Source organism: Myiozetetes cayanensis, unplaced genomic scaffold (assembly GCF_022539395.1).
Source record: "Myiozetetes cayanensis isolate MyiCay16 unplaced genomic scaffold, myiCay2020 scf9, whole genome shotgun sequence".
Lineage (NCBI taxonomy): Eukaryota > Metazoa > Chordata > Aves > Passeriformes > Tyrannidae > Myiozetetes > Myiozetetes cayanensis.
The window spans coordinates 22,110,607-22,133,422 of record NW_026088185.1 but is presented as its reverse complement, the minus strand read 5'-3'; the positions used below and the strand labels follow the sequence as shown (position 1 = coordinate 22,133,422).

General features: G+C 36.0%; 1 protein-coding gene across 2 annotated transcripts in view; it reads right to left on the bottom strand.

The window, feature by feature from the left end:
- LOC126652910 (secretory phospholipase A2 receptor-like) overlaps positions 1–22,816 on the bottom strand; it is a 106,912-nt gene that overhangs the window by 72,696 nt on the left and 11,400 nt on the right. For both annotated transcript variants that reach the window (XM_050340134.1, XM_050340135.1), the window contains 18 exons: positions 21,811–21,924; positions 21,045–21,188; positions 19,875–20,063; positions 18,364–18,521; positions 16,893–17,000; positions 13,338–13,450; positions 11,053–11,222; positions 9,630–9,832; positions 9,190–9,335; positions 8,608–8,692; positions 7,628–7,760; positions 7,202–7,237; positions 6,536–6,693; positions 3,796–3,860; positions 3,330–3,433; positions 1,881–2,023; positions 959–1,076; positions 34–164 (listed from right to left, as the gene is read on the bottom strand). In XM_050340134.1, the coding sequence (XP_050196091.1) occupies positions 34–164; positions 959–1,076; positions 1,881–2,023; positions 3,330–3,433; positions 3,796–3,860; positions 6,536–6,693; positions 7,202–7,237; positions 7,628–7,760; positions 8,608–8,692; positions 9,190–9,335; positions 9,630–9,832; positions 11,053–11,222; positions 13,338–13,450; positions 16,893–17,000; positions 18,364–18,521; positions 19,875–20,063; positions 21,045–21,188; positions 21,811–21,924 (2,318 nt within the window). The remainder of the gene's footprint in view (positions 1–33; positions 165–958; positions 1,077–1,880; positions 2,024–3,329; positions 3,434–3,795; positions 3,861–6,535; positions 6,694–7,201; positions 7,238–7,627; positions 7,761–8,607; positions 8,693–9,189; positions 9,336–9,629; positions 9,833–11,052; positions 11,223–13,337; positions 13,451–16,892; positions 17,001–18,363; positions 18,522–19,874; positions 20,064–21,044; positions 21,189–21,810; positions 21,925–22,816) is intronic.

The window sequence follows — 22,816 nt, the reverse complement described above, 5'->3', positions numbered from 1 at the left end:
TCCCACTGTCATAAACCCCCTGAAAATACTCACATCCACTATTTCAACTGGAGACCAGTTAGAATATATTGTAGGATTTTCATTCACCCATTTGTCATAATCATCACTCTGGAAACCTATCCAAACACTGGTTTTCCATCCATATAGATTCATTGTTATGAAAGCTAGAAAATGAGACAGAAATAAAATAAACTGGTAAGCATTTAGGGATAGATGAAGTCTCTTAGAACATATTAAAGCATTGAAAAATTTATTTTCCAATTAATGACATCACATAGTTATTAGAAAATAGGAACATGAGTGGCATTTTAGTATCATCTAACTATAAATTCAGTTAAATTGATTAATTTCAATTGGGTTAGGGTCTAGTCCATTAGCTAATAATACTGTCCAATTGGAGAAGCCTATCTCAGTTTTAGTTGAAAATAAGATTTCTCAACTAAAAATAGACAGTGACATTCCTCCCACCTTCAAATAAGTGGTTTTACAAATGTATGAAATTCAACCACAGATTTTTATGAATAGGGATTATAAGTATTTCCAAATGTGCTGGCATTTCTTTCTCTGACAGTTCCAGCCTTCCTAGTGCTGTGCTTATGTGCTTATACTATAGATCAGACTGTAAGTACCAGTAAAGGATAAAAATGAGATCTTGCATTCAAAAGGTAGAAATTATAAATAGCAATTTTTTTAAAGAGTATTCAATCTTTTTGCGTATTTCTAATGCATGGTATTAAGCACAAAAGAAACTGCAATTATTCCTTAAAATGTACCTGTCATATATCTCAGGGAATCTTTACATTTTGGGAAACAGAGAAACACTAATTTGTTTAAAGTAGTGGAACCATGAGTAAGCTCTGAATGATCCTTCCTAAATCTGTATCCAAGATTAAACTTTACTACAACATCCAAATGAAGATGAAATTTTATTTATTTAACAACATTTGCAGCACTCTACCTTGTTCCAGTTCATTTTCCAAGAAAGCAAGTGACCCATCATAGGTACTGCAGAATTCCTGTGCAGAATACCAGTTTCTCAGATGGTCTGGATCCTTCGGAATTTGTATCAGAAAGCACTGTTTCAAAAAAACCAAAACCAACCAAACAAAAAACCTTGGGTTTTTTTTTTTCCTCCAGTGATTTATCAATCACTAAGAGTGATCACTAAAACATTTCACATGCAGTTCCCGAATGTTTCTGTCCTGCCATGGACATCTCCAACACGCTCAGTATTAGTTTGCAGCTGCCATCACGACTGTGTTCAAATCAGTTGTTTAAAGGTAAACACAGTCTGGGTTAAATTTATCCTTGTAGTCACTGCAGTCAGCACTGGGATAAATCCAGTCACCTCACTGTATGTTGCTATTAAGGAATGTATGCATTTAGGAGAAGCCTGATGAAATAATTACCTTTTGACCCTCAACTGCAAAAAGACTGGCTTATAATTGTCTTTGAGCCCCATTTGAAACAGTATCTTTCAGAGGAGAGCAGCAATTAGGAATCCATTTAATACATTAAGGGGTTAGAGATGTCTTTTGAAATCATGAAAGATTCTTGGAATTGTCATATGTGGAAATGAGAGGATGGAGCAGGCTTTTTATGGCAAATGGACAAATACATTTGGATAGCTTTTGCATATTCAGTATTTACTCACTGAAACTAAAGTAAAATTTTTGACACTTTATTAGGACAACTTCTTAAAGTGTGCAAAGAAGCTTTGCAATAAATCTTTGTGTTACTGTGTCAGTAGTTATAAACCTAATGGTCCTGCTGTCAAAAAGAAAGAAAACTTTCAAATACTGAATAACCCTTAAGAAGTATAATTTCTGTCCTAAACATGGAACGCATTTTGAACAATCAAAGAGAAAAAAATGTTTTACTTTGAATCCAAAGTGCAACCAGCCTTCGGGACATACTCCTTGTTGTTTCTGGTCTTTTGGAATCACTTTCTCTATTTTTCTTGCAATTTTACGTTTACAAATACAGGGAAGGGAGACAGTACAGTTTTCGTCACCCCAGAGTCCTGTGTAAAAAGGAAAATCATACTTTATTATTGGTTCGAGACTTGGAAAGGACTTTTTCTTAGCTAGCTTAGATATTGTTAAGAAGATCACTATCCTTTAGTGTTTGAATAAAAGGAGATAGTACATCAAATATATTTGGACAACTGCATTACAGTTGATTTGATGGTTCATAGGGCTCATACTTCTATTCCCCATTTAATTTTATCAAGTAAAATCAATTCCTCTACACTGAGTCACAAAACATATGCTTATATCATCATTTATTTAAAAAATTAATCAGGAAAAAAAGAAGTATAAAAATGATGACTTCCAGATAAAATAGCTTGACTTCCTTACATTGAAAATTTTTGGCAAGATCCAGGTAATGACATAAAACACTGACTTGCTTAGGAGGAAAACACACTTCTCAGGACACTCAAAAAATTGTTGGCAAGCCCCCCATCTGCTGGCCAGCTCAGGGGGGAGGGTGGGCGTCTCTTCCTTTTATCTGATACTAACGATAGTAATGGCAAACTCAAGCGTTCAAAATCCCAAGATTATGTGGGGAGGAAAGTTTTTATATTTTTTCATTTTTGACTTTTTGAGGCTGAGGTCACAGGAATGCAGCTGGATTAATTTTTTTTCAGCTCTTCTCGGAAACAGAGAGCTGGGTATTTTGGCTTTCCATGGAACTCCAACATGTTTACTTTACCATATGACTTGCTTATCTTCAGAAAACAGAGACTGTGAGATGACAGAAACCACTGGAACCACCAGCATTATAAATTTTTTTATTACTCTAGTAAAGTATAGAGCTATGTGATAATGTAAAGGCTAGCACCCAAAAATCCCTCAGCAGACAGGCTATGGGATCAAAAATAAGCAAGAAACCTGGGTATTTAAAGTTGTGTGCTGATCGAAAACCAGTTTATAGATGTAGGAAAAATGGTTGCTCAGTCCATCTGGCTCATTTGGTTATGTGAAAACTGTCTATGAACACCAGTGATGCATTAACATTGTTGCTGTACCACATAACAGACTGATTAAAACTAAATTATCAGTATCACTGGAATCTTTGTATTTTGATATTAGAGAGTTGTAACTATTAATATACTTTTAAAAACTACAACCTAGTCTCTGAGCATATTAATGATACGCCACTATTCTTTCCTTAATCTCAGAAGCAGTTATGCAAATTATAACCATATAATGGGACTTTAGTATGGCTTGCCTTTCTTGAGAGCAATGAAAAAAAAAGTATAAACCCTTTGGCCAACAACAGAGTCAAGTCACAATTCCTGCAGCAAAAGGAAATATAAAAGAAACCTGTTTGTGATGAAATGAAGCCACATCTTTTCCCTGGTTTCTGCAGATCTCTTTCTCTACCTTCATTCCAGTTCTGGTATGTTACTGGTGATTCATCTCCCCAGCTGCACAGAAATATTAAGAGTGTAGTTTCACTTTTTCCTATCCTTACCTAAAAATACACCCTCCATTAAAGGGTTCATAAGGAGATACAAGGGAGGAAATGTCCCTTTACTGACTAAGCATTAAAAAAGCAGACAACCACCAGGAGCAAGGCTGATATTAATATCAACAGGCTTGTATCTTTTACAACCCTGTCAGAAGGAATGCTGTAACATGGAGATAAATTAAGAACAATAAATTCTAAATGATATTTACATGAGAACTGAAGTTGTCTCAAATATCCCACTCAGACACCAAACTGGCCCATCATACTGAAGGACATGCCAAGCACAACTCACAGCAGCTGAGGCATATGTATTCTTACCGAAATTCATCACTGAGGTTTTCTGCATGCAGTCCAATCCACCAGTGAACGTCACTATTCGATAGCTATAAAAAAATGTTTTGTCATATGTTTAGCTGTTGTTGCCCTCTTATCAATGCATTAAAAAACTCCTAAACTAAGATTCTGTACTCAGACAAATAGCATCTCCATTGGGTTCCAACGGGAAGAACAGATGCTAAAACCTGCCCATGTTAATTCATGTCACTTCAGTAACCTTATTGATGTAAGTAGAACATGATTTAGCCCCCATGTTTCCACAGAATTGCTGATGTATCTTCTGTGGTCTTAGACCAGAATTTGCTTTTCCTAAAATCCTAAACTTAGACAATAGCAAATATTTGCTTTTAGCATGAATATACTGATGGTCTTTAATGTTTCCAAAATGCTTTCTATGAACATTTACTGACTTTGTATAGCTTATACAAGAGATTCCTAGAAGTGCTTTCCAGAATGATTCTTGTTCTCATGAAAAGATCTAGACCTTTGCTCCTAAAAGGCAAAGCATTATGGACAAACCATAGAAAGAATGCAATTTCAACAGCCATGTGTTATTGCTGTGTTGACTTGATTCTCTCTTAAACTATGAATGGGTTTCACTTTCAGGGTTAGCCAGTCAGACACAGTTTGGATGTTTTTGGAAAAAGAAAAAAAAAAAATTCTGAACGTGTAGGACACTGGAGAAACCACCCTGGCTCTGTGAAACATTTATTTTTTGTCAGAAAAAACTGAAATGCAGCCTGTGTCATGCATCCATACTGTCCTTGTAGTTATAGTTAGGATTTCTCCAGCTTACAGCTTATTTAGCTATATCAAATTAAGAAAATAGACATTTCTGACAAAGAAAAGACTCTGGAATGCTCTCTGATTTGGTAATGAATTGCTCCTGAGTTTAGTTTTCTAATCACAGCACTCAACACATTACAGTTTTTAAAGAAATAGTGAAAATTGTGAATTCCATGGTAAGAAATTTTGACCAGGTTTTCTAATGACACATGAAAAGTCTGTTTGGACTGCTGAGTATCATTTTAGTGATTGCCATACTTACTCTTGCTTCCACAGGAGACTAGTTACAGTCACTCTGGGACAAACCTAGATATACTAGGAAAGATTAGCCAAAGCCAGCAGGCTTTAAAATAGCTGCTTATGTTGTATTCTGGGACAAAACTTCAAGGAAGTTGAGTTGATTTCCAGTGCCAAGAGACTAAAATTTTCATTGCAGAATGCTCACAACCTGCTGAAATATCCACTAATTTTAATGATAAATCCACTCTTAAAAGATCTCTTGTAAGTAAACATGACTTCAAAGAAGCATTGTGATTATCCATTTAAAGTGATATTAAGTTGGAAAAAATACATTTTTAAAAAAGTTTTATGATTTTTTAATTCATAAACTTTCAGTGTTAGGTAAGGCAGTAATTTTATCACATCACAATCTCTGGTATATGTGGAAAAAGACAGCCTAACCAGTTGCAACTTTGTTGCTCTTTCATTATAACCTTTTCCGCCATGAACTACTGGTTTAAATCCATTTCATTATGTTTTAATACAAAATTACTTAAATAGCAGATAAAAATTATGAGTAATTCCTTGGAAACTTAAAGTTCCCATCTTAATACAACACAATTCTACTTTCTGTTATAAGCTAAAAGCTGAGAAGGCTGTGCACAGCATAAGCAAAACTAAGTATGGGTCAAGAGCTTTTCTACCCAAAACTAGTTGTTCTTTTAAAGACTGCAATACAATATCCCTTTACATTACAGCTGTAGAATTTTGTCCTCGGTAAGGTAGATAGACTATTTGTATTAATTTTTAAAATTTCCATTATTTTGGTTTTACTGAGAACACTTAAAGGTAAATGGACTCAGTTTCTTGGGCATTCATCTGCAGTTATTTCTCAGTTCAAAGCTATTTGTTACATCAGAAAGGTTCTAGAGAAATTGTGCTGTAAATGAGAGAAGGTAATTTGGAGGCAGGTGTCTTTTTTTCCCCCCTATAAGTATCCACTGTCACTCACCTCTATTATTTAGAGTTCTAGGTATAATTAAAGTGCAGAGAAACTGACAATCCTTCACTCTTGGCCAGCTCTCCCTAAGGGTAACTTTTCAAATCACATTGAAGATTTAAACCATGGAGACCATTTCAAACATCTCCATTTGCTGCCCACATCATGCTAATGCACCCACTGAAATGTGCCTCAGTATTACCACCTGATGACCAGCTGCCAACTTACAGAATAGGAGGAATTGAGCAGAACTGTGGAACTGTGCTGGATCAGTAGACATCCCAGGGGATGCAGAACCCCTGTGTGAACATGTGAGGAACCACAGTGGATCCCCTTGGTCACGGAGGAATGGAGGGAAAGGAAGAAACAGAGAAGGATATGCCCCACATGTAAAACACACCTTTCTCTTTACCCCCAATTACTTTCCCAGCTTTGGGATAGGAAGGTGGTTTTTGCTCCTCTTGGGTCTTTTCAGGAAGATTGACCAACCTGCTCATTAGCACAGATGTTCTGCAGATTTGAAATGTTACTGACTTCTTTAGTTAAACAGGGTTTCAGGGAGGGATATGGGAAATGAAGAGAGCAAGAGCATCATTTCTAAAGTCAAATGTGTTAGATGCTATGAGTAGCAGGCAGACAGATATTCCAAAAGATGCAGCAGAAAATATCCAGTTACTGCCTGAGGTTTTATTTTTTAAAAGGAGTAGTTTTTCTTACCTTCCTTATTTTATTTTGAATAAAGGCTTGTTCAGCAGAAGAATTTATTGTTGCCATTCTACTGTGAAGCCATCCACAGACAAACTTGTAGGTTTCCCAGTCCGCAGGACTGACATGGAAAAGATATTCTGCTCCTTGATAATATGACCATGGCAGTTCTAGAAAATGAGAGTCAGTAGCATGCAGGGTTAAAAACTCATTTCAAATCTCATCATCTTCTACCCCATAGCCTGCCTTCAGTCACGTGTCAGAGGACAAATATGCCACAATGAACAGCAAAACCACATTTAACACATTAATTTGTGGGGGGGAAAAATGCACTATAATTTTTTTTCTAATATTCCATCCCATGAAACTGAAGTAATACTAGAGAGTTGTCCCAGTTTAGCATAAAGGCAGTTTTAAAGTGATGGGGAGGTTATCAAACTCCTGTGCTTATTACTTGCAATATTCCTTAACCTAATCAGTATAGTATCTGATGTTCTAGTGTTCCTAAATAATAGTGGTAGATTCTGATCTGTAACAAGAAGTTCCTAACGTCCTAAAGAGCTCCTTAACGTAAATTTTCAACTCAGAATATTTTAGTTATTTTACTTTTACCAAAGGCTTAAACTGTATTTTCAAGTTATATTGTTTCAAGATTAAAAACAGAAAATGTTTTCATACCAGCCGTGTACCAAACTGGATTCATTGGTTTAACACCTGCAAAAAAAAAAAATTAAAAATCATTAAGAATATTGCTGTTCTCATGCAGGGGCCAAAAAAGGGGTTAAACATGGAATAAAATAATTGCTGCACTTATTAAAAAACATTTTGAGTAATTTTTATGAATAAGAATGTTGAATAACTACTGCTAATTAAAATCTTGCTATACCAATTTTAGCAGATAAACTAACTGGACACATTAGATCTGTTAACTGACCAACAAATGCTAATGGAGTAAGCCACATGGCTTTGCCATGATTTCATGCAGAGGACCAATGAGAACTCCAGAGGTGGCTAAAACGTAGATTTTTAGATTTTTTTTTTCTTGTCCCTCATGAATTGCAAGTAAAGGGTATAACAGACAGTGTATGTTAAATAACATTTCACCTTTTGGTATTTTGCATATCCATTCACGCTTTTCATTGCAGTGTGCTGGAAAGACCGTTCTGTTTACTTTGAACACACCACAGTTTCTTGAGTCATCTTCAACATACTTGTCCTCCAAAAATGAAGATACAACCTGAAAACAGCACATTCATTCTCTTTTGCTGACAATTCAAGAAGAAGCATTTAAAAATCTCAGCACGGGGAAAAAGAAGGATTTAGACATCTGTGTATGATAAGAACATCATAAGCAACAACTAAAGGAGCACCTAAATTATGGTGGTAAAATACAAAAATTAGGGTCCAAAGTCATGTTCTAACTTTTCCATCTTATATCAGACTTCTTCATAAAAATAATTGAATAGCTATGAAACCTAACAATTTTGTGACATGATTAACAGCAGTTGCTCACACCTAGCAGCCTTTGCTTTGGTTCAACATATTGCACGCTTACACTTTGCACTCTGAAATGACTGAAGTAACAACAGCACAACTGATGCTGTTCTTAAAACTTCAAGGATGCAAAGTCAAAAGCAGTATTAAAAAAGGAAAGACTTAGGTCTGAATGCAGGCACGAACCTAACAGTCATGGAACAATCTAAGCATGTAAGCACAGCTCTAAGGCTTTCCAGTGTGTGTTGCATACCTGTGTAACTATGTCCATACACACACGTGCACATGTGTTCACTCTGCATCTGCCTGGTCCTGGGCCGAACACAGCCCACTTTGCAGGGAAGCACACGTTCACAAAACCTTATAATCCTACCAAGTTCCTTTCACAGCTGCACAGCCCTTTTGCACAAGCTGCTATTTTAACAGCAGTTTACTATTAATCCCATTGTAACAACTACTTTAAGTGTTATGGACATGAAAACAAAACAGTTTTCCTGGCCACCCTTTGCTCACAAAGCTTATTTTTTGTATTTTTTATGCTCAGATGTAACTTGAAAGGTTACTGAAATACAGAGTAAACAGATAGTTACAGGTGTTCCATCAGACCACTGCCATGTCCCTCCAGAAAGTGCATTTCTGTTATTAAATCCAATCCAGAACTGTCTTTCTTCTGTTCTACAATGGAAACAAAGAAAATAACATTTCTCATGCACTTTTTCCGTAGCTATTTCAGAAACAATTTTTTTTAATAGTACAAACCCACATATTAATTTCTTCTTGAATTCAATGCATCATTCCCTAATTAATTTCTTAACTTTTTAGTATCATTTAAGTAAACTGGTTTTCCTACTAAAGTGTTAAATTATATTTTTCAAGATGAAAACATTTAAAAAAGGATTAAAATAGTCAAGCCTCCTTTTCAGTTGGGGAATGTTAACTCACAAGAATATCACCTTGACAGCAATATCACCTTGCTCAACATCCACCACAAAGATCATCTTCCAAAAGAATCATATTACAATGTTGCTAATACAGTTCACCCATTTCTAAGTTAGAGTAGGGACTTCTTCAGACATAGTAAAGTAGTGTAGTAATCTACACCTGAACTGTAGATTATTTTTGCATATTAGTATGATTAAGATAAATCTTGTTGATGTTAAAAATATATTTACCTATCAAAAATTGTATATAATAAATTGTTTAAAAATGCCTCTTCATAGATATGGCTAAAACTAGCAAGATGTGCTCCAAAATCTTGACATAACGCTTCTGCTTCATCCCATGTTCTTCTCATCAGAACTTTTTCATTGTGAAATATCTGCAATAAAATAATCATTGTCATAAATGTGGTTGATTGGATAGAACAGTGGTTTCAGAAAGCCAAAAAAATCAAATATCAGTCAAGTTTTTTTCTGAAGTAAAGCGATGGGTATTCCAAGTATAGTTCTGAATCTTAATACTTTCACTCACTTTAAAAAGCAGTGAAGAATGGTAGCAGGTAATTTTTGTTTGCTTAGTGAAAGAAACAATGCATTTTCAAAAATGTTTCAGGAACAGCTTATCCCTAAGCTGGTGCAGAATCAGAAGAATTCAAAGCAAGTTTGACACGTACCTTGTAGCAGTTGAGCAGATGAGGTTCTGACTCCCATCCAAAATAGCAGGAACTCAAATGTTTTTGAAAAGTAAGTTCAGGTTCTTCATAAGAATTGATTTTTTGCTTGCACAATGACATTGCTTTGAAGTTCTTACAGCTTTTCACTTCCCAGTAACCAACAGGGTGCTGTCCTCGCATAGCCACGCATCCCCCAGAATGACCTAGACATGGGAATGAATATGTGTTGAGTATCAGAATAAAGCATTCAAATTTTGTAAATTTTTTGTGAAGTGGCTGTTTTATTAGCATGAGTTTCTGGATAAAACCTTGATGAAGTTACGAAAGTTGGAAATTCTTTGGTCAGCAGCCAGTTTATCAGCTCATCTTGGCTGACTTGAGCTCGTAAAATGAACCATGACAAAGGGTTCCTCTCACAAAATGCAGGATGAAATGCAATTAAAACCAGAACTTTTGCAAAATGCAGTCATAAAGCAATAAATGTAAAGAGTCCAAACCCTAGAAGCAATTAGTGAAATGGAGTGTCTTTATTATTATGTCTCTGTTCTCAGGTATTACTAAGAGGTTTAAGTTTCAAAGGTTGAACAACTATTTTATTTTTTTTCACTTTTTGTTTCATTGGAATGTTTTCCTTTGAATTTACTATAAAACAAACAAATCAAACAAGCAAATCAAGTATCAACAAACTAAAGGGGAAAAAGAAACCTCCATATATAGGTTCTTATTCATGGAAAGAAATCTGTCAATCTCTGACCTCTTTTTTCATATAAAATGCAAATTTCAAACTCTGACTGTTACTGAATAAAACTTGCAACATCTCTAGGACCTTTTGCAGGAGTCTCAAGAAGCCCTTGGAAAGTCCATAAAGAAATGTATGAAATTTTATTGATGTTTATTGAAAAATATCATCTATACAACAAGTGCATTAAAGTCCATAAAGAAATGCATGAAAAACACCTCACTGGAAAAGAATTTTTCATGGATTAGCTGTCTATACAAGGATGCCCTGGCAGTGGGGAACTTCGGGCACAAGTCTGTAGCATAAACCACAGTTTTTCTCCCATTTTTTTTCCAGCATTTGAGCACATTAAAGAAAGAGTAGATTAATATTCCCCTCACCGCACCAGCGCGTGGGAAGTGTGGCATCCAGCATCCCACCACAACCAGGAGCCCATGATAACAGCACCTGGGTGGACAGCTGGGAAGGAAGCTCCAGCTTCTCCTCAACTGCCGACTCACCTAACTCAGTCCATGGTAGGAAGTTACGGAGTGGCAGATGCAAGCTTATCCCTCTGCTCTCTTGACCAGGCAGGGAGGAAAGGACTGGGACTCTTCAGTCACTGTTAAGCCATGGGTGGTGTGGGGAAGAAAGCAAAGTCCCCACTCTCCAAGCCATTGCTTTTTTTATCAGTATGTTACTCACGTGGCTGGTACTTGTTCCAGTTTGTGTAGCTCATGGAGTGATTCTTTCCTGCTGTACTTAGCCAAAAGTATTCTCCTGTGTTGTTAAGGTCTTGCAATCCTATCCAAAAATAAGTTCTCTCAGATTTTACCATGCTATGGATCATGCTGTTGATAAAAGCTTGTTCAAACCTTGATAAAATAATTGAGATAAAGTTTTTTTAGAATACAATAGGTAAAATGGTATTTTTGAGAATAGCTCTCATGAAATTATTTAAATTATGTGAGAAGAGAAAAACAAATAAGAGGTACTTAATTTTCCTTATAGAATGCTCTGGGGAACTTCAGGAAAAAATCTGTAGTATAAGTCACAGTTTTTCTCTATTTGTTTTCAGCATTTGAGCACATAAAAGAAACACTAGATTGAGATCTTGTAAGCTCAATGCTTGAATTACAAGATATAAAGACAGAACATATTAATGATGCACAAATAAAAATAAGAAACTTGTATGAAGGAGAAATGTTAGTGAGGTCTGAAAAATATCTAGAAGAAAGGAAAATCTTCATACAGAAGTATTCTTTTGGAAACAGAAACACAAATGAGCACTAAAAAGCCAGAAATGAAGGACCAAAGCACTAGCTGATCTGACTACAGAAAGAATCACTTTTTCCTTAATTTCCTCACTAAAGTTTTGTGAGAGATATACACCTTTTTGCAAGTAATAAATGTTGCTTACAGTAACCCAATTGTCACTTAAACGCAATTAATTCTGATATAACTGGTGTAGGATTATACAAAAATGCTTAATTTAAGAGCACATTTAATCAGCTGCCTATGAAAAAACATACAGCAAAATAAGTTTGCAATTTCACAAAGACTTACATGACTTTCTGATTTTACACAATGTGAAAAGAATGGCTAAGTACCATAGGAATGACACTATGTAAAAAATGGAATGCATCTGCAACACTGAGAGTGACTCAGAACTTATATTTAATTTTCACTTCCTCTGTATGTTCTCTTTTTATATCAGTTTTACTTCCTCTACAACCTGCTATTTAATGAATATTTTAGGATCAATAACTGAAAGGTATTTGCATTTTTCACACCAAGACAGTGAATCTCAGCATTAATTAAAAAAAATAAATAAACCACAAACCCAAACCAAACCAACCAACCACCAAACAAAAAACCTCACCAAAACTAAAATAATACTCCAACAGTGGAACTGGGAACTAACATAATTAGTGATGGCTACACACAGAAAGAAGAAAGAAACTAAAAAAAAATAAAATAAGTATAAAAAGAGAGAAGACATGCTTCCAGTGATGTGCAGCATTCCCTCAGCTCCCTGCAACATTTGGGCTGCCAGTGCTCAGTTGCAAGAATTTGTCCTTTGTCCTCCCTGAAAGGATTACTGTCTCACTGCAGCACAGCACTGTACACATTGTGCACAATCCTGAAACCACCTGGTAGGACAAATTCCCATTGATGTAAGTCCTGATTCGGGTAGCCTGTGTTTTCCTAAAATGTCTGGCTACTAGTCATCTGATTGCTGGTGGTTATAGTACTTTCCCTAGTCTAAAGGGAACAGATATTTCCTCCTTGTGTTTTAGGGGTTTGGGGGTGTTTTTTGTTGGTTTTTTTTTACTCAATAAATACACAGTAGCCAAAGTATCTAAGTAATTTATCTATCAGTATTTCAAACTTCACTGGGAATCCAACATAAAGAGTAAATCACAAAGAAAGCAGAGAAAACCCAAACACCTGGACATCTGCAGAAGAAGAAGCTTTTGCTAAAGCTGGAACAGAGGTAAATAGTAACAAAGCATGGGAAAACAGTGACAAATGCTTTCAAACATTTACTCTCTTACCTATTTGCTGAGAACTCACGTAAAATGCATACATAAGTAAAAACATTTATAAAACATTGATATGGATGAAACTTTTATATTTTTCTTTATAAAAATAAGCATATTTTCATTTTTCTGTATAGTTTTTAGGTATAAAGTTTCTTAAAGATGTCACACACCTCTGTAGAAAGCATTTTGTTCAGATTCCTGCATGCTCACTTGTGCACATTGCTGTAAGTGCTTATTAGTCTAACAGTTGTTTTTTTACTAAATTATTTTCAATTAAAAAGTAAAGCAAAGCACACCTTTGATTTTAACCAATGTTAGTAATTATGCTCACCTGTCACACAAATATTATTTTATAATGGTAATATCTTTTGCCATGCAACACTTTATTAAGTTAGAATAGCTCTTGTTAGAGGTATCTTCACGCTGTCTAATAGGATTAACTACCTGTTTGTTACTGATACAAGTGCAGATGGGCAGAAATAACCACTGGAAGCATGTTCAAAACTTCGAGGGGTACTGTCGATTTTGTAACAATATCCACCATGTCTTTCCCATCCCTTAAAAGAAATGAACATTATTTTATAGATTATTAATTATTGTATAGATGTTAAAAACTCGATTCCCTTTTGTACTTCCTGTCTGATGATCACTGGCATCCCTATAGCTCTTTTCTACTGTGGCTGAAGAGCAGTTACCCTCAAGGTCACCGAGAATGTGGATAAATTCAACAAAATTTCAAAGTTTATATCCTAAAAATAAATTTTAAATTAACCATCATCCTACTCTAATAATGCAGAATCAAAATGATACATTTTCATGGTTTATCAGATGAGCCAGTACACTGAGTCAGCGGTAACCCTGCCTCATTTCGTCTCATTATTAATCTTTTATTTCTTACTATTTTACATCTCACAGTGTCCAGAAGACATCACTGGGACTGGTGTAAGGTCTGCTGGTGTGATTTCATGTGGCATACCTGCCTGATTGCATGTTTTAAACAATCCATAGAATTAAGAGATAATACACTAACTCTGTCCAATCCATCTTGAAGCCACAAACAGAGAGGAGAACCAGATGATCTCACTTTTCCTCGAGGAAGGAGCTGCTTGCAGGGGAAGTCACAAAATAGCACAAAGGGGAGCAAGGCACAGCACCCAGATGGACACAATCGAACACTGCTTAATGGTGATATTAACAGCAAAGGAAAAAAGAAGGGAAAGGGATAAGCTCTTTTTCTGCTATCCATCCTCAGGCACAATGAAATGCACAGGAAGTTGCTACAGACCTTTTCAGGACAACAATCAAACATTATGCACATTCTTCAGCTATGCTGAATCTGGTAAATCTTCAGCTTCTACTTAGAAGTGTGCCTGCTGTTGGGGCAGCTGACAGCTCTGCTGCCTTTTAGTATCACCCTCCTCAGTGCTTGGAAGCACAGCCCTTCCTATGGCACAAAAGGACAGAAGCAAAACACACTGCAGTATCAACTTCTGTGGTTCCACCTGAATGACACAATTGCACTGCTCAGACACTGGCTTTGCAAACAGAAGCAAACAACTGTCCTGAGGCTCTTCTTTATCTCCATACCAATGAGATATGGGATTTCTCATGGGGAAGATGAAGTGCCCAGGGACTCAGATGGCTCTCAGTTGTCCTGCAGGGACACAGCAATGCTGCTCTCACTTTGAAGTGCATTTAAACTCTGAGACTGAGGGCTGGAAGGGGGTTAAGTACTGACTAAAATACCGTCTATGGGGACACAGGTAAGAAACAGAAAATGTCTGGTTTCCTTCAACAGAATTCTTGAGTGATAAATGCTCTGGTTCAAAGGAGACAAGCAATCATCCTAACTTCTCTGAAAGGTTTTATAGCTTTAACAGCAATTGTCATCTTAAAAGTACAATTTCCTCCTGTTACAACAGCCATAAAGAGAAATGCTCAATTTAGTACTGTACTGTTATCTTTTGATACACTAACTGAAGTGTAGGGGGACTGGAGAAAGTCACTAGTACAAATACAGTCAGTTTGGTACCCAGAACCTTACAACTTGATTATCAAGCAGCTGTCAGCTCCACAGCCTGTTTCAAAAGCTGGTTGAAAGAACGTATTTTGAACAGTTATTTCAGTACTGAGGAAAACTTTCCAGAGAATCTGACTTTGGCATTAAAATATCTTTTCTCAGTAACTACCTTCTAACTAGAAAAAAGTATAGTTGGCCTGCTAAGGGAAGAAAGTGCTTATCACTTTTTTTGTCTTAGGATGATGTAGGTGAAAAAAAAAGAGCTCAGGTTTCTGGTAATTTCATATGGACATATTGCAAAAACTGCATCATCAGAACAACAGGAAATGCTAGACTCATTCATGTGATGCACAAGTCCTAAAATGAACATGAGATGAAAGCTCAGTAATAACACATAAGACTACAAAGCTTTAGAAAAGCAAACAGCTGTGCCCAAGGCCAAAGCTCCCTGAGAATCTACTAGCAATCCAACGTGAATGGTAGTATGAGATGAACGAAGCAAAAGATCAAATGTGAGAAATGCCAATAGACATGCTGTACACTTAAGGTAAGTCAGCAACAGAAGGATGGAAAAAAGGTAAATCTGGATCAAAAAAAGAGCTAGCCTTAGAAAATTAGGCCAAAAACTAGCAAAACAAATACACTGAATGCTGAAAGTAAGTTGACAAGACAAAATGTCTGAAATCAAATGTAGCTTTGAATATACTTAATACTGACTTCTCTGATTAACTGAAAATAACTTTTTTCACATTGGAAAGAAAAGGATCTATCAAAGCCAAAAGACCAAGAAGAGGTTTCAGCATATGTTTTTACAGGGTGTGAAACATCAGCAAGCAGAAATTTATGCTGAGTAGGAAATTTGCCAGAGCAGACTGAAATACTTACTACAAGTGACTCAATGTCTTGAGTCTCGAGACTGTGAGGCAGAGGATTGAGAAGCTGAAGTGCCCTCAAACTGCTGACTACAGCTGGTCAAGGAAATCTTGATGCTCTGCACTATTTTACTGGTCAGGACAGTGAAAAACCTTTCTCACACTAATAGCACACAAAATTCTTGAGTGATGAAATACCTAGGTCCAAACTAATATAATGCAATTACCCTAAACTTTGGAAATGTGAAGCTGGAACAAAGTAGTAACTTCCATAATGGTATGAGAAGAACACTGGATCTGACCACGGTATGTCTGGGGAAATACTGTAACTGACTCCAAACAGCTGAGCTTCAACCTTCTTATAATTCAGCTGAACTGGTTGTTCTTCATTTCTCAAGAAACATGAACATGAAATTAAAAAAAGAAAGGCAATGAGCTAAATAGTAAAGCAAGTTAGAGAAGTGAGATTTTTTCCTCTAGAGTTCTGAATAAAACAAAATTTGCTCTAAACTAAAAATTTGCTCTTCTCACACTGTGAAAAGGAACTGATGACAAATAAAATCATACTTGACATGCTACTTTTTTACTAGCATAATGTAGATCTTAAAAGCCTGAAAACCTGATGCAAATGTCCTAGTGACATAGTTGTGCTCCTTCCCATTTGTGTTTGAAAGCAAATGGAAAGCTAATGTACGAGTGGAAGAGTTCACTCTCTGTGTCAATGGAACTGATTGTTTTTCACCCTGACATTCCATTTCAATGTATGAAAACCATGTGTGGGATGAGGCATCATATAACAGTCATTATTTGCACAGATGGTGGACAAAAGGGGTTTCACTTTTGATCTAGGAACTTGGGTCACAAACACTGACAACACATCAAGCCATGAAAGACATCTTTTGAAAGCTTTTAATATTACATTAAAAATTAGTTTACATACTTTTAAAGCAAACAATGAGATTTTTTTCCTAGCAAAACATGCACATCTTTAATCTGAAAAACTACAATTATCTACTTACATCTACATGTACTGTAGCTGTATTTAGAGGTTTCCCATATAATTCTATTTTATAAGTATGGTTCTAAAACAACCACAAACTCCCTTACCTCTGGACAACTTGATTCCAGTTCAGGAGAGACATTATCAAATTCCCCTGCTTTTTTGCAAATGTAGAAAGATCTGTCTTCACATTTTTTAATCTTCCAACGTCCCTCCTAAGGGATAAAAAGAAGTATATTCTGTACATATTCATATTCTTATGCATATCTATACACAGATTACACTCTCTCCTCAACTCTTCGGTAAAAAATAAATATTTTTTTCTTACTACATGTATTTGTCCTTAGATAGACCATTTATTTCTACCAGCACTGTCAGTAGGATGCTCAAATCAATCATACAAATGGGTTTTGTCTCTTTGAATCAGTCTTTGGGATGTAATGCATCTTAATTAACTAACACTATAGCCATGCCAGAGCACTTACTTTCTTGCTAGTTCTTTGTAAGATTAATCTTTATATTTGAACAGTCCTTACTCAAGCTATTACGAAGTTTGTATCATATACTTTTTGCAGATCTGTACATCTTGGACATGCACCAAAAGTAATGCTTGAAAATTTTAATCCTGAACCTCCTTTTCCTTTGTATTTTACACTTTTATTTGTTTATTTACACTTTGTTACAGTTGTGGGGTTTAGATTCACAAAGTCATGGTTTACTCAGTTTGCTGACAAAGTCCTATTTTCTGCTTCTAACAGAAACCTACTTTTCCAGGTCATTGCAACTGTTCCAGCTTTCCCCTGAGTTAAAGATTGCAACCTGGACCCACTACTGTAGAGACAAGAGAAACTCTTTTTGATACAGTTTCCACACTTAGAACATACTTTGCAAAAAGGAAAAAAAAATATTATGGTGCTACTTATGTAAGTAAGTCATGTATTAGTGAATTTAAGTACTGTTAATTGTAAAAGTAAAGTAAGTGCATGACTAAACTACAAAAAAATTGACAGTGCCGTGAATACTGATAGGACAGAATATATTGTTTTAACATTACTCCCACTTTTAAAACCCCTGGCTGATTTTGGGTCACCCTTCCTGCTGTAAACTTCTATAATTTCATCCAGACCTAAACTGCTATGATTTTGAAAGATGCTACATAAAATTTATTGATATTGACACCAAGATAATATAGGCACAGCTGACAGTTTTTCAAAACAAGAATTTGAAGCTTTCAAGACCAGAACTGATACATTATAAATTATGATACACACTACTTGGATTTTAAAATACTTTATCAAAATACCCACTCATATTTGTTCTCTTCCATTTGGTAGGCTTTATGTATGTACCATTTTATATTGAACATAAGCTCAAAATCTATGATTAATTTTCTGTGCATCAGCACTGGAAAATGCACTGGTTTCTAAAGGCTACATTACATTTATCATAACATGAATATATTAGGAATCAAAAAAAAGTCATACTCCAGGTCATGGTTTAAAAAAGTATGCACAGCAAGAAACAAAATTATTATGAGCTAAAATAAAAGTGTCTAATTCTTTCAAAAAGAAAACTTACAGATCCTTGTGCTGAAACGCATAGTTGTCCTGTTCTTTGAAAGGTGTTAGGTTCTTGGCTGTGCCAATTAGAGAATTTTACTGGGGTGCTATCTGACCACTCAAAAACAACAGGAGTGTTATTACTGTATAATCCAATCCATGTTTCAGTTACATTTTCTGTAAAAGAATAAGTGAGTTCAGATTTTAATGGTGAAGTACTAAAGCCTGTTTTTCCTGTAATATCAACACCACCATTAGAAATTATTCATGGGATTTCCATAGGAATGTCCTTCTTACAGCAAAAAAAAAAAAGCTGTATAAGCTTTAGGAAACCCTACTGATGAGATTATTTTCTACTGCCCTCAAAAACCAAATTGTTTCAAAAATAGAACAATATATGTGATAATATGCTTTGAAATCCTGAAAAAATACAAATTAGGATCATATGTTCTTTTCTGAAGTGCATGGTGCAGAAAAACTGACACTGAAATGAAATATTTCTTCTTAAAATCTTTCCATACACACTGAGCTTTAGGTTTCTCTGAGTGCTTATAGGCTCCAGGGACAGCACATTTGCAGCCACAGTGGCTGACAAACATCGGAAGGACAAGGCTTGCGGTTTGATGTAATGTCTTACTTGACCAGTTAATACAAACAGAAAAAGCAGTCAGGCTTTCAGGCCTGTAAGCCCTTCTTCTGAAGACAAGTCTGAATCAGGCCTGAGAGAGAAGCAGCAGACTTTGAAGCTGAATATAAGTTAAGAGCGATTACATCTACCCATTTGCAGCATCTCTGGAAATAATGGTATTTGGTATCTATGGAGGGGTGGAAGATGATTCAATGGTTAATCTCCTAATCTCCACATGTAACTGTGCCCAAACTCTGGAAGGCTTAAACTGGCAAAACTGTGCAGCTCTGCCAGTACACTGATGTCAGTGGCAGGCAGAAAATATTCACTTTTCTTTGTGCCTGTTATGACAGCAAAAGTCTTGGCGTTGATGCATCAAAGGGCTTTTGTTCATTAAGTTCCTTGTATAATTATGCTACCTCTTAGGACAATGGGAACTAGCAGAACTCCTTTGATACACCCTGCTGACATCAAAGGGACTCTGACCTCATACTAGCAGCAGTAACTTTGCAGTGTGGACGAGGTCAGCTTGAAAGCAAAAGATAAGCTGAATTGGTTTTGCTTCTATGCACAATTCTACTATAAGGTTGATCACTGAATATTTTGCAACAGTTTGCAAAGAACCAAGCAAAACCAGGAAAGGCCAAAAGATAGCTACGTTTACTGCAGCCTCACTGTGTCTACGTTTTGGATTCATATTTTAAGAATTGTTTCTAAAGAAGGTGACTCTATACATTTATAAGACTCCTAGGGGGAGCATGATCATGGTTTCTTTTTTTGTAAACATCATTTAGGCATGCCATGTGATATAATGGTTAGATGGCTAAAAATGTTAAAGGGCTGCACAAAAGAGCACCACAAAATACCAAGAAACACTGCATGCTTGAACTCCCAAAACTCACCACTTTCAAGCAAGTTAAGTAGCAGCTCTTCATCTGCCATGGAGGATATACTAACGAGCCCACTACTCTCACTTTGGCATGAGAGAGAAGCATCATTCCAGCTCTTCTCCTCTTTATGAAGTCTGTAGCAGTTGCGATGGTGTGGGTACCAGCCAGTGTCACAACGAGTGGCATAATACTTCCATGTATCTTTTGATTGAGCATACAGAGTTCACATATATTAGATGGAATTGCCAAGGTTATGTTCATAACACATTCAGAGATTTACTTTTTTTTTAATCTTCAAATGTTGAAAACAGAGCTTTCCAAGATGACTTAAGGAGGCCAAAACACATCCTCTATGGAACATCACCTACCAAACAAACTGAAATTTCTTCCACTTTATTTGATGATTCAACCATGTGGGTTGCTGGACTAGTGCAAACACTAATTCAGTTTAAAACACATTGTATCTCCCTTACTACTTCTGAACATGATTCAGAGTCAGATAAAGCTTTTTCAGATGCATTACCTACAAAGAGTTTGGGTGAGTCTTTTCTCATTAGTTGAAACAAGCAGACAAACTTTCTTTTAAGCTGTTAGGAAGAAGTTGAACCCATGGAAGTTTCTCTTATCTAATAAAAGTTTATGTTAGAATAAACTTAATTCTGTGCTTAACTTGCAGACAGAATGGCAGTCTGAGACATTCTATATACTATACATCCTATACTCACTATATAAACACGAAGTATATGTATAATGCTTTTTTGGTACATCAAAAATACAGCACATCATAAAAGTAACTGCAAATTTTGAGCTGCATTTATAAAACTTTCTTCACTGTGTGCCCCTGATTAATTCTATCCACACTGAAAACCTATTTTCTAGTGCAAAGCCATGGTTCTTACTGTAGTATAAAGAGAATGAGCATTCTGATCATGTAATCAATTAAGTGCTATTTATAATAAAATTATTTGTTAGTTTTAAGACTCTCAACATGTTTTCCACAACTGAATTTAAACAGAAGAAAGTGTTAATACATCAGTTAAAATTAACTGCATTTAACTTAAACTGTCAAATTGACACATTTAATGCAGGTAAGACTCTGTTCTGCTGACTTTATATTCAGGTGGCTTCACTTGTTCTCCCTGCACACCCACAAATAAGATACAGTAACATTAAGAGACTTACCGAATGTTTCATGCTCTGTCTTATTTAAATATTTTTTGCATACAAAAGGCAATCCAGATTCACATAAATAACTGTGCCAGCCATACTTAGATTTTGGATTAATCACTGCACAATGATTTTCTCTAAAACGGTTATCAGAGATATCTGCAAACACATTTTTGAGAAGCACAAAATTATAAAAAATCAGTTCTTACTTGAAAAATGGTGTTGTAGGGTTCTCTGCATCTTATTGAATGAAGGTACAAACATCCCTGCACACCCAAACTTCTAGTAATATTACACCAATACTATGGACAGTCAAACACTGACTGTGAATTACATGTGTGGCAATGCCTCCTTGGCTGCAGCTATCAGATGAGAGGATGAAACAAGCTCTAGTGTCTATGTTATATCTGCTGGTGGACAGACATTAAAATGTAGCAAACCAAGTCACAAAGCTCATGTTAATGTGCTAATGTTAATTACAGCATGTTAACATAAACAAACTGAAACTCCTTCCTCCATGAAACCAGCTACATTTTTTAAATATGCAACTGGAATCTTAAAAATACCTTTAAAAGTAAATGACTAAAAGGCTAGGCCATTAATGCTGTGAACAGATCTAACCTCAATTATGTTACATCCCTAGAAAGGCTTTCAGTTAATGAATACAAACAAATATTTCAAAAACAACAACAACAAAAAATCACTTAATTCAATTTTTGAATATAGCTATAGGAACAGTAGTGTATGCTGCTATAACATATCCAAGAGGAACATCAAGTACTTGCTCTCCAGTTCACAAACACCAGTGGTGCTCCATCTGACCACTGCCAGCCAGCATCATCATCCAAGCGATTCAAGCCCATCCACAGCATCATGTCTGTGGCGTTTAACTGCCCTGAAAAAGAAAAAATAAACAAAGTATTACTTCATGCTTTCCCCATGTTTTAAAATATCTACAGACACATCTGCTCTCCTAACTTGTTACTTTGTTAATCAACACAAAGATGAAAAGGAATAAACTCAGAAGTTTGTAATCCTTAAAAGGCCACTCATCTTGCAAACCCTTCCTGCAGAAGTTGTTGCTGACCTTAGAAGTTAAATCTAAAACAAGCAGCTACATAACAGCTAGCCTGTTTCAGCTTTCCATAAACCAAACAACTTTCAATCCCTTTAACGTCTTGCAGGCATATCAAAAAGCTAATTAAATAATTTTTAAAACTTCCTGTTAGCTTATATCCTGCTATTGAAAACCAGCAATAATGGGAAGCAATGGGAAAGAAACCTAAGGCAACCTTTTGTGTTAGAGCTCTACCACCCATTCCTCAGCTTGATCTTCTCCACATACGCTAAAATACCCACAAAAGCCATGCTGTCAGAAGGCACTGCACATTTTTTCTGAGATGCTTGCTCCATAAATATTCTTGTCATTCACATTTGGTGAAGTCCAGCTTGCAAAGCAAACTTAAGATAAGAAAGGGACACCAGGGTATGTTGCAGAGAAGGTACATACCTGTATAATTTTCCAAATTAAACAAACACACTCCCTAACCACAGCTGCAGAATGAATGGGAGCCTTTGCGGGGAGGGAAAATTAAGAAAATTACACCCCTTTGTAACAGATACCACCACTTCTGCACTTCAGTTTATTATGGTGGGAACTTAGCTTCATCCTTGCTTTTTGAAATGGCTACTGTGATGTGTTACATGACAAAGCCCCACAGGCAGCAACGGGAGAGACACCACACAGAGTATTAAGCCTTAAAATGTATCGCTTTGCATGGGTAAAG